This window comes from Ciona intestinalis, chromosome 4 (assembly GCF_000224145.3).
Source record: "Ciona intestinalis chromosome 4, KH, whole genome shotgun sequence".
Taxonomy (NCBI): Eukaryota; Metazoa; Chordata; class Ascidiacea; order Phlebobranchia; family Cionidae; genus Ciona; species Ciona intestinalis.
The window spans coordinates 3,404,862-3,416,721 of record NC_020169.2 but is presented as its reverse complement, the minus strand read 5'-3'; the positions used below and the strand labels follow the sequence as shown (position 1 = coordinate 3,416,721).

Below are 11,860 nucleotides of genomic sequence, written 5' to 3'. Positions count from 1 at the left end.
TTTTCTACTTTCCAGTATTATGGTGCGTTTAGTATTGCAATGATCTATATACGTGCCCGTTGATTAAATATGTGTTACATTTATAGGTTTATCCCCAAATCACCAAAATGGGTAGCCCATCGCACCAGCGATAAACCATCAATAAAAAATGCTAAAGAAAACGAAACTTTTCTAGATGCAAAAAATGTAAGTGTTTTTGATAAACCAATTTGATTTTAAATGTATTTATGGTGTATGCACAATCTACAGATTAAACAGCTAAATTCAGAAAAGAAACCGACTCGTACTATAGACTTATTGAAGAAACCCATTTTAAGGAGACGTGTTTTGATTGTATGTTGGCTATGGTAAGTTTATGCTGGTATGCTATGCGGTAACATGATTCCCAGTAAAGAGTTTTCATTGCAGGAACGTCAGTTTTCTTGGGTTTTACACTCTTAGTTTAAATACATCTAATTTGGGCGGAAATATTTATCTTAATTGCGTTTATGGAGCCCTTGTTGATATCGTGTCTTATGTTACGACTGCTTTAATCCTGAGCAAGAAAGGACGAAGAAGTTCAACCGCATTTACAATTGGCATCAGTGGAATTATGTGTTTAATTACACCAATGTTGAGAAGTGGTGGGTTTTGACAGAAATATGAAAAATAACTAAAGGTTTACAATACCGATTAATCTCAGTATATATACATGTTCAATATTATGGGACATATTCCATTTGGAAGTAAAAAGAAGAATATTTACAGGTTTATATATAACCGCTGCCCCGCGTCTCGGAAATAGGATGCTGGTTAAATGTTTAAAACACAATCAGGAAATGGAACATTTACCTAACTTCTATTTAGTATAGGGGGAAAGGTAGGACACCTTTTGCACATTAATTTTATAATTCTTTAAACGTTCTTGGTTTACTAACAATTGGAACCATAAAACAGAATAAAAAAGTGTCCCATCTTACCCCATCGTACTAAAAATAATTACTATAGTATACCTTACTAATATGTGGATAAATCCAACATAAATCTAACGTTATATACAACAGAGACGTTAATAATGTTGTCGCATTCTACCAGCAAACGTCAACATTGGATTAGCAAGTGCTATGATAGGGAAGTTTTTTATTACAACTGCAATGAGCATTGTCATCTTGTACACTGGTGAGCTCTTTCCGACTTTACTAAGAAACACAGCCTACGGAATAGCTTCAATGACAGCAAGGATTGGAAGCGCCATTTCTCCGTTTATAATATTTGCTGGTATAGTTAATGTTTTTGATTTTCACAAACACGTGTATATAACCTGCTTGTATAGGTGAGACCATGAACTTATCCATACCTTTCTATGTGACGGGTTGCCTTTCAGTTTTGTCGACTTTCTTGATCATTTGGTTACCCGAGACTAAAGTGACTGGTTTGCCAAATACAGTGGAGGAAGCGCTTGAACTTGAAATATATAGGTATACATAAAGAGTGGTTAAGTGACACGTTTATATTAATTTTACTGCTCACTTTTATAAACAGGACCAAGTTTTCTGTGAGAAAACTATCAGCATCTTTCCGAAGAAAGTCAGAAGCAACTACTATAGACACCGCAGCATAATAAACTTTATAAGAAACTACAACAAGTTTAACCTTGTAGTAACTATATGTAAAGACTATACCTTATACTTATAGTGTGGCGTTACATATTATAATGTTATGTTGCATATTGTAAGTCGCTATATCATCGCGTTTTTTAATGTCAATGCAGAATAAAGGTTTACCGAGAGCGGTGTCAGTGCACTTTTTTTGGTTATGCGAAAATGAGTGACAGGTTACCTGTCACTCAATTAATTTGGGCATCAAAAAATTAACGAAAAGTACAACAATTTACTTACTAATATTCTTAATGGTTTATAATTGCAGATAACTTTAACGCCTATACCCAATCTGTTACAGAAACTGTATGTCATGTTCTCTCGAGGCAACTTTAAAAACACTGCTGCCATATTTATTCGATGTGCCTTTTCCGTTGTGTATACACTACAGATTTTATCGTGTTTTAGTAGCCTAAAACGTATTTATATTGAATTGTGAGTAGTTCTAGCAGTTTAGAACTTTAAGAGCATCAGGCGGCAGAGCCTTTTATGAAAAAGTACGTTATACAGGCGCATACGTATTCGAACGCCCACGTTCAATCAGTGCTAGTTTAATTCAATTGATGTACCGAGTTCTCAAGACAACAGTATACAGTTAACTGTTAAGTGCCATATGCTGTCGCACTGCCTGTATGCGATGGTAAAAGCTTGCACATATGCTTTGTTGCAATCGAAGACACTTTTTCAGTACACTCATTGTTGTGAGAGCGCTCGCCGATAGATTAGCTGATATAGACTTGAGAACTTTCGTGGGTTATAGATGTTTATTGCTTATATTGCATCCATTTATTATTCATCACATCGTACGTGCAATACATCGTTATAATTCACTTCACAGGAATCATTCATATAGTGCAATATCTGGCTGGTTTTTTCTATAGCTATGTAGAATTCGACTTGTACCTTAATTATAGTAATAACAAGCCAAGTATTACGTGTGCCATTTTAGCTTTATATAATAAAATTTATTACAGCACAAGAATTAGTTCCAACTAGCAAGCGAAATATCGCGGCCTTGGCTGTTAATGTTAGCTTTGGACTAGGGTATCTCATTGTACCTTTGGTCGCGTATTTCATCCTTGACTGGCGTTGGTTTCTTCGCTTCTACTTTCCAGTATTATGGTAAGGTCATCTATAATCTATACTAGACTACAAGCTCAAAGGTAAAGGATGTGTTATTCGTTCTAGGTTTTTTTCCCAAATCACCAACACGGAAATCACGCAGCAGTAAAGTATGACCAGCAAAAGATAAAAAAAACATGCTGTACGTCTATTTGATGCATTACGAGTATGTATTACGTTTATTCATTGCAACTTTTAGGTGGGCTTTGTAGATTCTTCGAAAAACTCTGCCGGTGCAATAGACTTGTTTAAACAACCCATTTTAAGGAGACGCCTCTTTAATTTTCATACGACAAAAAAAGTCGACAAGTGTAATGGCCCACAGTAATATGGACAGTTGTGTGTGGCGTAGCTATTATAGAGATAATATTGTTGCATGTCAGAAGTTTCTTATTTTCACAACATTTCGGGTAAGATTTTAGAAAATGAAACAAACCCCATTAAAACGTAACAATGTAGTATATATGAAAATCACATAACAATACATTTCAAGCATAAAAAATTAATTAAATTTTCAAATCCATAAGTAAAACTGCCGGTGATGAAAATGTTTAGAGTTTTGATGCCATTGATTTTTTTGTTATGTTTCTGCACTACTGCTTACGCTATGCAGTGCTATAGCTGCTCAAATAAAGCAAATGATGCAGGGTGTAATGTTGCAAAGGAAAACTGTACCAACTTGCAAACGCAGTGCCTAACAGTTTTAAGAAATGGCAACTCTGTCGACAAACGATGTGCCAATAGCTCGAATTGCAATGCAACTTCATCTTCACAATCTGTCCGTATCGACTGCTGCAACGGAACGTTGTGCAACCAAATTACAAATTGGCCCCCAGTAAAAGTGGTAGACCTGCTTACCGGATCAGTCGGAATGAGCCCAACGGTGTTTCTTAGCACGGTGATGACCTACCAAGTGCTGTTCACTCTCATATACTTGTGTACAGTTGCCTACATCATACTTAACACTCCGCGAACCCCAAAGGGCGGTAATAATAAGATCTCCAACGAAGAGTATTACGGAGTTGATGAAATAACCGAAATTGAATAAACTCGCACAAAACAATACTTGTTTATTGGTTTTGCTACAGAAGGTTCCAAAAACTCGTTATACGTTGCCGTTATGGTGTTTCACAATATATTATTGTTTGGCAGTATGTGGCGTGATTGTACAAGAACGTTTGCTTTATAAAGTTTAAAACTACAGCAATGCACGCAAATAGATACAAATATAATTCAATTGCGGGACGCTGTTATTACAGGCAGTGTTTCCAACGGTTAAGACACTTTTAGATGTTTTTGAATTTTGTGAATTGTTTTACGGTCCAGCGAACATAAATCAAAATCAACTGCACCACCAACCATCGAAAAGTTGCCGGAATTCCGCACAATCGACAAAATCTGTGTAATGTATTACGTTAAGTGTACGTAATTTAAACACAAAGTATTGTCGTCAAATACGAATTACCTCTTTCAATCGGTTTTGGTCTGTTACGGCAGCTATAACACTCTGCAATTCGCGTAATTTTTCAAACATTTCTTGAGTTAGACCAGGATAGGTCCGCAATTCTTTGCCCACTCCAACTGTAACCACAGGAAACTTTCTCTCCAATCCCACAGAATCTCTTCGCTTTTTACTGAAAAAAAACATGAGTGAGGATCTCTATTGAAAAAAGTAAGACTCAATAAGTTACGCAGGCTCTGGTGGAAACCGTTTTTCTTCATCGTGGGACTCTGACTCTTCGTTGTTATAGTAACGTAGTGGTGAGTTGTGGAAAACAGCTTCATCAGAGTCACTGCATGAACATGAAATGTAGTTTTTTTATCTTAATTTTTGTATAGTAGGGTGGGAAGGATGGGACACCTTTAGCACATGATATCCAAATATCCTGATGTGTTTTAAACAATTAAAAACAGTCTATTTGAGTAAGCATACAGTTTTACAATTTTTTTGAATGTTCTTGTTTACTACCAACTGAGACTAGAAAATAGAATGAAAGGGTGTCCCATCTTCCCTCACCCTTCTATATGTTACCAAGGTGTAAAGTACCTAGACATTGGAGATTGGCCTTCATGAACGTTCTTGTTTTCTCTGGGAAATATAAATGATATCAATTAAACCAAACTAAATATAGTATTAGACTGTAGAAAACTCTCTCTAAAATGTCACGTGTGTAACATGATTTTCATTACATAGATAAAAATAAGTATAAAGAAGCCAGGAACTTATTTGTAAAATATGTTTGTGTTGGCTTAAAAATAAAACACAGAATTTTAACATTAGTGCACGACACACTAATTATGAGGTGAAAACTGTTGTGCAAATACAACAAACACCAATAAACAATAACATAAGACTAATCTAAAAAAGCTACCTAGCTGGAGGTTGATGTATTGGTGAGGCAGTGTTGAAATCTTCCATTGAATCACTATTCGAGTCATCGTCTTCTTTAGGAAGAGGAAGCAGGAGGTTGGGAACAGAATGAATGGGAGATGGTACCGGAGAAAGTGAAGAGGAAGAAGAAGAGGCAGGAGAAGCAACTGTATTGAAGAAATTGTGCCATTTTTATTTGGGCTGTAAAGATCCATGTAAATAAAAACATTTTTATAGTTCATTAATTACCATTATGACCAAAATTAAGATTGTACATTTCTTTTCATTGATAATATTTACTGACCTGGACTTGGTACAAATTGCTTCACTGGTTCGTTATCTACAACAGGTACAAAATGTTGTCTTTATTTCAAATAAACAAATATATTCATAAATTAAATCCACTTACTGTCACTGGAGTCGGTATCTGAAGATGAGGTGGAGGAATCTGTAGAGTAAAATTTGTGTTAGATGAAGCAAGTTTCTCTACCGAGAAATGCATATACACGAAGGCTTGTTACCATGTTGTTGCTGAATAACCTTGGCGGTAGGTTGTCTCTCCAAACTTGCATTTGAGACTTTATTTGAATGGGATCTATTGACAAGAAATCAGGATTGTCAAAAAATGTCCACATATTATGGGGAAATCTTGTTGATGTATTGTATGTAGTTGTTTGATTGTCTTGATTTTTGTTGTTGTTAAAAGTTTTGAAAGCTTTACCCACGACGAGCAGATGTTATTGATGAGCTAAGACTATATTAGTAATTACTCTAGCTTGAAATATACAAGAGAACTATGATAAATTGTAATACATATACTTAATACTATATTCAGACTGTCAGATGCCATAGAATAGTTGGTCAGTGCGCCTGCCTCCAACCCAGGGGTACTGGGTTCAAAGCTCTTCGCTGCTACCATTGTAGGCGTACGTGTCTTTGGGTAAGACACTTAACAGTAAATTGCTCCAACCCAGTGGCCACTAATGGGAGGTCCAAATTATCAGCCACACATCAAAAAATTCCAAAAAATAATCACCCACACAGTAACATATGCTGTAACTCGTAAGCTGGCACAAGGTGTGGGTAAAAGAACACCCATGTTATACTGACTGTCGTCAGGCCAAGCAAGGATAAAGTAAGTTACATTCATTTAGACTTAAACATGCTTACTTGTGAGAAGACGTATCCTTTCTACGTAAGGCTTCAGGAGATCGTTTTTTCTTGACATCTTTAATGTGGATTTTGACACCAGAAGAAGTGACTCTTGTATTTTCAGAAGCTTTCGAAGTCTTCTGCTTTTTTGCTGTGAAAAAAAAATTCCTAATTAGCTCACTCACGATTTGAGAGGATTTTAAATTTCACTTACACAATGACTTACTTTGGTGGGATGATGAAGATTTTGAGGATTTTAAAGACTGATTCATGTTTCCTCTTGGTGGTGTCTTAGATATCTCCATGTCAACTGATGTGTTACTACTGTACACCTGTGGCAATGGTAAAGGAGAAACTTTCCTTTCACGCTGAGGAGTAGATGACCTTTTTGATTTTTTTTCTGATTTTTTCAGCTCTTTTAACTTGTCTTTCTTATGTCTTTTAATTGTTCTTTCATCTTTTAGGTCTTGATCAGACCGCACTGGAGGGGTAACTGTTTGCCTTGGTATGTCCATGTCACTACCTGAGGATGACATAGTTCTTCTCTTCTTTACTTTAAAATCTGATGAACGTTTTTGTTTACTCTTTTCTGGGGAGATTTTCCTATGAAAAAAAGGTATAGGATCAGTTTTGAATTTCTCTAAGTCTAGTCTGTCACAATTAAATTAGATTTACTTGTGTTTTGTGTTTTCCGTTGTTTTATCTGAATGTTCTTTTGCTTCTTTCTTTATTTTATGTTCTGGAGTAAACCTAAACAGCAAGTTAGATGGAATGTATTGTAGGTTCAGTAAACAAAAAAGACGAACCTTTTTTCCTTTTCAATTTTAATATCTTCTTTTTTATCCTTTTTCTTGATTTGTTTCATATTTATGCTTTCCTCTCTTGAGAATAAACCAGGACCCGCAGACTGTTCAACTTTGATCTAAACAACCGTACATGAACAAATATAATAATAAGTTACCCTCCACAGGTGTAACACTTCACTTACCTTCAATTTATTTACTTTCTCTTTTGACTTTTTATCTGTGTTAGACACAGTAGATGAACTCGGCTTTGGTTTTGAATCCTAATAAGAACAAACAATATAATAACTCAGCAACAGTGATAACATTGCCTAATAAACAAATATCTATGAATGGCTATAGCTACATTACCTCTTTTCTTTTACGAACAAATTCATTTTCATCTATACTATTTCTCCTTTTATCTTCTTTTTTTGAGTGTTTGACTTTAGACTTTTCATTCTTTACACTTGACTTTTCTATTTATATACAAAAATAGGTCACTATAGTATTACTAAAAATGCAAATAAAGTAAGCAATTTTACATTTGTAATTGGAAAGTACAACCAACCTTTGCTTTTGTGTCCACTTTTATGGGATTCCTCACCATATCTGGATTCCTAGATTTTCACATATGTAATGAAAACAAAAACATAGCATTATCACTTTTTCATATACTTTGTGTTTTACCTTCGAACTTTTCTTTTCCTTTGGTTGAACGTCTAAAGAATCTTGATTTTTCAAAACACCTAAATTACAAAAAATTTTGCGTTCAGATAACATTTGTCAACTTAATTTTAAATTACCTCCAGCACACAACAGTTTGGAGCGAAAATCTTCAGCAGGATTAGTAAACGTAAGCATTTCAACTCGTGTATGATTGACAGGAGGCATGTTTTCCATGTGAAGGAACATGTTGTATTGGAATTGTACAGATTTAGGCTCTGACTGCAAAATAAGTATGTTATTTAAATAGGAAATGTGTATTGAACTTACTGTAAAAATAAATGAAGTGATTTGTTAGGCCTATTAAACACTATCACATACACCATGTAAAATTAAATATTAAAAGAACAAATATTATTTATATAAAACCTTGTTTTTGAAGTGAATATCAATTAATATTTTAAACCCCGCATAGCCGGTTTGACGTACTTCATATGGTGGTTGTTTTACAACACATTTCGGTGGATTGTAAGATTCATGAAGCCAAAACACAACCTGATGAAAAGTTGGATAAATCATATGACACACACCTATATGCTACTTTAAAAATGCGGTTTTCAGAATTGTACCTTTTCAACAAAATGTGCAATATCGGTTCCCTCTGCTCCTTTAACAAATACCATCCAGTCATGTGTGTGGCCAGAAAAAGTTGGCAGATCCCGAGCTTTTGCGATATGGCCCAGCTCCAACTTTACAACAATCTGTGAATAGAAATTAAACTAAGCATTATCCCGTATGTATGCAAAAGGGTGGGACATCTAGTTTGTTTATTAGCATTGTTATTAAATGACAATGGGTATCTTACCGCTGTGACCATGTTGAAATCGCTTCCGACTAGTCAAGTTCCAAATCACAGATACAATACTATCTATTCATGCTACTCTTCAGCATATGCAATACACATCTCTCAAGTACAGTAAACGACAAACGACAGCTTTGCGGAAGAACCTGTTTAATCTGAGCGAGAGAGGGGGAAATGAAAATGGCAGCGAGAAAAAGAAATCGAGAGAATGGAGATAAGAATCGTAGAAAAAAAGAGACAGCAAAGGTTGTTTTGGCCGTTCGTATATAAACGAATGAAAGTTCGTCTATTTCTGTTGAGCGGTTCAAATAACAGAATGTTTGTTTAGTAGAGATTTTACCTTAATTACTACATAAAACTAAAGTTATATCATATGCGTCAAAGGAGTGATTTTTAGTTTGCACTGTAATAAAATGTGCACTTAAGTTAGTTTTTTAAAGCAGGTATAATTTAACTTGAGTGATATACACGGGTTTTAGAGCGGTTTGCATAATGCCTCCTGTCACGTAAGACAAACAATTGGCACTACTACAGGTTGTGGATTTACCTTAATCTATTTAGCATATTAACTATAGGCTTCGCATCGCCTACATTTTCGCTATTTTCAGAATTATATTGGCACCAAACTAAATACCCTATAGACCTGTGACTATGACCTGTATAAATATACTAATCCTATTTTTATCATACTTTTTTTAGCCGTTAAAAGATTACTTGCATGTGAAGCAGAATATGACACCTGATTTTCGTGAAAATGGCTTCAAAAGGCCCGCTAAACTGCAGCAGATGGATTCCCCGCTCAAACAATTTCAAGAAGACTTCGAACCAACACCCCTTTACATGGCAATCATTACTTATATCAACTATGGGGTAATTACTTTGTTTGGCTTTTTAAGAGACTTTCTACGCAAGCATGGCTTCGAGAAAAACCACGCTTCTGCAGAAGCAGGTGATATGGACGGCTTTGTCTCTCTCTATGCAAGTTTTGAAAACTTTTATACTAGAAATATTTACAATAGATTGCATGATGTATTTAACCGCCCTATATGCAGTGCTCCTGGTCCTGTTATTAAAATCATGGAAAGGGAATTCTCACAATCTGGCTGGAGCTATAAGTTTACTGGCAAAGTACTTGACGGTATTGTTAACTTGGGATCATACAATTACCTAGGCTTTGCTGAAAACAGTGGAGTATGTGCAGAAGCTTCTATAAAGGCAATACAACAATATGGAAATGGAGTTTGCAGCTCAAGGTGCGAAGTTGGCAACCTTGACATACATGCAGAGTTAGAAGAAAAAATGGCAAGGTACCTAGATGTTGATGCTTGTGTTACATTTGGAATGGGGTTTGCTACCAACTCTATGAACATACCTTGTCTTGTTGGGAAAGGATGCTTGATTCTCAGCGATGAACTAAATCATGCATCTCTGGTTCTAGGATGTCGATTATCTGGAGCGAATGTGACCATTTTTAAACATAATGACATGAAAGATTTGGAGCTGAAGTTGCGCAATGCAATCGTTAATGGACAGCCAAGGGGGTACAGACCATGGAGAAAGATCTTAATAATCGTTGAAGGTGTCTACAGCATGGAGGGTTCAATCATTAATCTTCCTGAAGTTTTAAAGTTGAAGAAGAAATACAAAGCCTATGTATTTTTGGATGAAGCGCATAGCATTGGTGCACTTGGAGCAACTGGTCGTGGAGTTACCGAGTACTTTGGTATTCATCCAAAAGAAGTCGATGTTATGATGGGAACATTTACCAAAAGTTTTGGTGCAGCTGGTGGGTATATAGCTGGGACAAAAAGTCTTGTAGAACATCTGCGTGCCAAATCCCACTCTGCTTGTTATGCTACTTCAATGGCACCTCCAGTGTGTAGGCAGATTCTGTCCAGTCTTGAAGTTATTTCAGCCACAGAGGAAGGCAAAAGAAGAATTCAAAAGCTCGCTTCTAACTGCAAGATGTTCCGTCAAGGGTTAAAAAAGCTTGGCTTTATAGTATATGGAAATGATGATTCACCAGTTGTGCCGGCTCTGATTTACTCACCATGTAAAGTTGGTGCCTTCAGTCGTGAAATGTTAAGTCGAGGATTTGGTGTTGTTGTCGTGGGCTTTCCTGCTACACCTATTGTCGAAGCAAGAGTTCGTTTCTGTATCTCTGCTGCCTTGACTGAAAAAAATCTACAGGATGCCCTTGATGCAATTAGTAGCATTGGAGATATTCTTCAAATCAAATACAAAAAATAGATTAAGCTTAAAACACTTTTGCTTGGATGAAATTAAAGTGGATTACACTTCTTTGTCTATTCTGTTTGCATTCCTTCCTAATATGCATTAAGATATTTTTATTTACTTTTCAATACTAAACCAACACTGTTTGCAATGATCATGATCATAAACAGCTGGTACTTCTGTATTAATGTTAAACACTAAATTGTGCCTGTTATGAATCTGACCAAGGTTGATAACTTGGTAGAGATTGGAATATATAAGGTGTACCCATGTAATCAGTGTTTTATGCAGTATTGCATATATGCTAGCCTTCAAATTTACTAGAAAACCAAATTTTCTTACCATTTTTAATATTGCATAATTTGTAACAAAGTACAGTAGCATTGACATGCCCGAATTTAGAAATTATTAATCCTGTGAATTTTGAGATATAATGTTTATTAAACTGATCAAATAATCTTTCTGCATTTAATTAAATTGTTAATTAATTATTTTGAATTGTTGTTGCGCTTACTAATTTTTTATTTAGTTGCCAAGTACGGTATTTAGTTAGATTGGCAAAAGAGATTGCATTGTGTTCTTACTTTTTTGTGTGCAGTGAATATATGTATAACAGATTTATATGCCTTTCAGTAGATAATCTTTTGATAATTAATTGTTTTGTTTCTGTACTTCCTGTTTTATTGCCTTGTTACACAAATTAAAGATTCCACAATTCCACAAAATACAACATAGGATATGTTGTAACTTCAAAGAAGAGATTCTTATATAAAACTTTTATAATTTCCAATACTAACTATTTTATTAGCATTATAAATGAAGTATTTGATTTTCCTTTGCATTTTGTGTGATGTTTTTGGTGATTGTTTGAACTAATATTATCAACAACCTTGAACTTTTAATGTTCCATCACAATTAACAAATGTGTTGTATAATTTTTAACTGTGATGCAGAATCGCCAACAATAAATTCTAATAGTTAGTTTAACAATAAATTTCAAAAGTTAATTGAGGTTTGTATGATCCTATCTGCA

The 11,860-nt window shown here is 35.1% G+C and overlaps 3 protein-coding genes across 5 annotated transcripts in view; 2 read left to right on the top strand and 1 right to left on the bottom strand.

Moving 5' to 3' along the window:
* Window positions 1–1,782, top strand: part of LOC100184610 (solute carrier family 22 member 21-like) — a 7,873-nt gene extending 6,091 nt beyond the window's left edge. Inside the window, exons 7-12 of the mRNA XM_026834110.1 lie at window positions 87–186; window positions 250–347; window positions 409–623; window positions 1,075–1,257; window positions 1,313–1,457; window positions 1,522–1,782. Of these exons, the coding sequence (XP_026689911.1) occupies window positions 87–186; window positions 250–347; window positions 409–623; window positions 1,075–1,257; window positions 1,313–1,457; window positions 1,522–1,600 (820 nt within the window). The 3' untranslated portion in view covers window positions 1,601–1,782. The remainder of the gene's footprint in view (window positions 1–86; window positions 187–249; window positions 348–408; window positions 624–1,074; window positions 1,258–1,312; window positions 1,458–1,521) is intronic.
* A 2,022-nt stretch (window positions 1,783–3,804) lies between these two features.
* LOC100180711 (protein AF-9-like) lies at window positions 3,805–8,777 on the bottom strand. Of its 3 annotated transcripts, none has more exons than XM_026834107.1 (20): window positions 8,596–8,777; window positions 8,360–8,491; window positions 8,220–8,285; window positions 7,871–8,012; window positions 7,755–7,813; window positions 7,636–7,684; window positions 7,437–7,543; window positions 7,271–7,348; window positions 7,089–7,204; window positions 6,958–7,032; window positions 6,509–6,885; window positions 6,301–6,433; window positions 5,652–5,725; window positions 5,540–5,578; window positions 5,435–5,470; window positions 5,132–5,297; window positions 4,807–4,848; window positions 4,451–4,552; window positions 4,225–4,393; window positions 3,805–4,157 (listed from the first exon to the last, which is right to left on the bottom strand). In XM_026834107.1, exons 1-20 carry the CDS (start codon window positions 8,605–8,607, stop codon window positions 4,035–4,037), a joined length of 2,097 nt encoding a protein of 698 aa, XP_026689908.1. In that variant the 5' UTR covers window positions 8,608–8,777; the 3' UTR covers window positions 3,805–4,034. The 3 variants fall into 3 exon arrangements, with proteins under 3 accessions (XP_026689908.1, XP_002127917.1, XP_026689909.1); XM_002127881.4 differs by having other exon boundaries at window positions 8,160–8,285; window positions 8,596–8,776; XM_026834108.1 differs by lacking the exon at window positions 4,451–4,552 and having other exon boundaries at window positions 8,160–8,285.
* Window positions 8,778–9,295: 518 nt separating this feature from the next.
* On the top strand, window positions 9,296–11,834 carry LOC100183065 (serine palmitoyltransferase 2). Its single transcript, XM_002127810.3, has one exon. The coding sequence runs from the start codon at window positions 9,325–9,327 to the stop codon at window positions 10,840–10,842; it is 1,518 nt and encodes a 505-aa protein (XP_002127846.3). The 5' UTR covers window positions 9,296–9,324; the 3' UTR covers window positions 10,843–11,834.
* Window positions 11,835–11,860: the final 26 nt, after the last annotated feature.

What these genes read in the sequence shown, in the direction of transcription:
- LOC100180711 (XM_002127881.4), bottom strand. An exon ending in AGGAAAAGAAAAGTTCGAAG is followed by an intron (nt 7,685 to 7,754) that starts GTAAAACACAAA and finishes GTGAAAATCTAG; the next exon opens with GAATCCAGATATGGTGAGGA. An exon ending in ATCTTCATCATCCCACCAAA is followed by an intron (nt 6,434 to 6,508) that starts GTAAGTCATTGT and finishes TTTTTTTCACAG; the next exon opens with CAAAAAAGCAGAAGACTTCG.
- LOC100183065 (XM_002127810.3), top strand. Translation starts at nt 9,325, where the DNA reads ATGACACCTGATTTTCGTGAAAATGGCTTCAAAAGGCCCGCTAAACTG.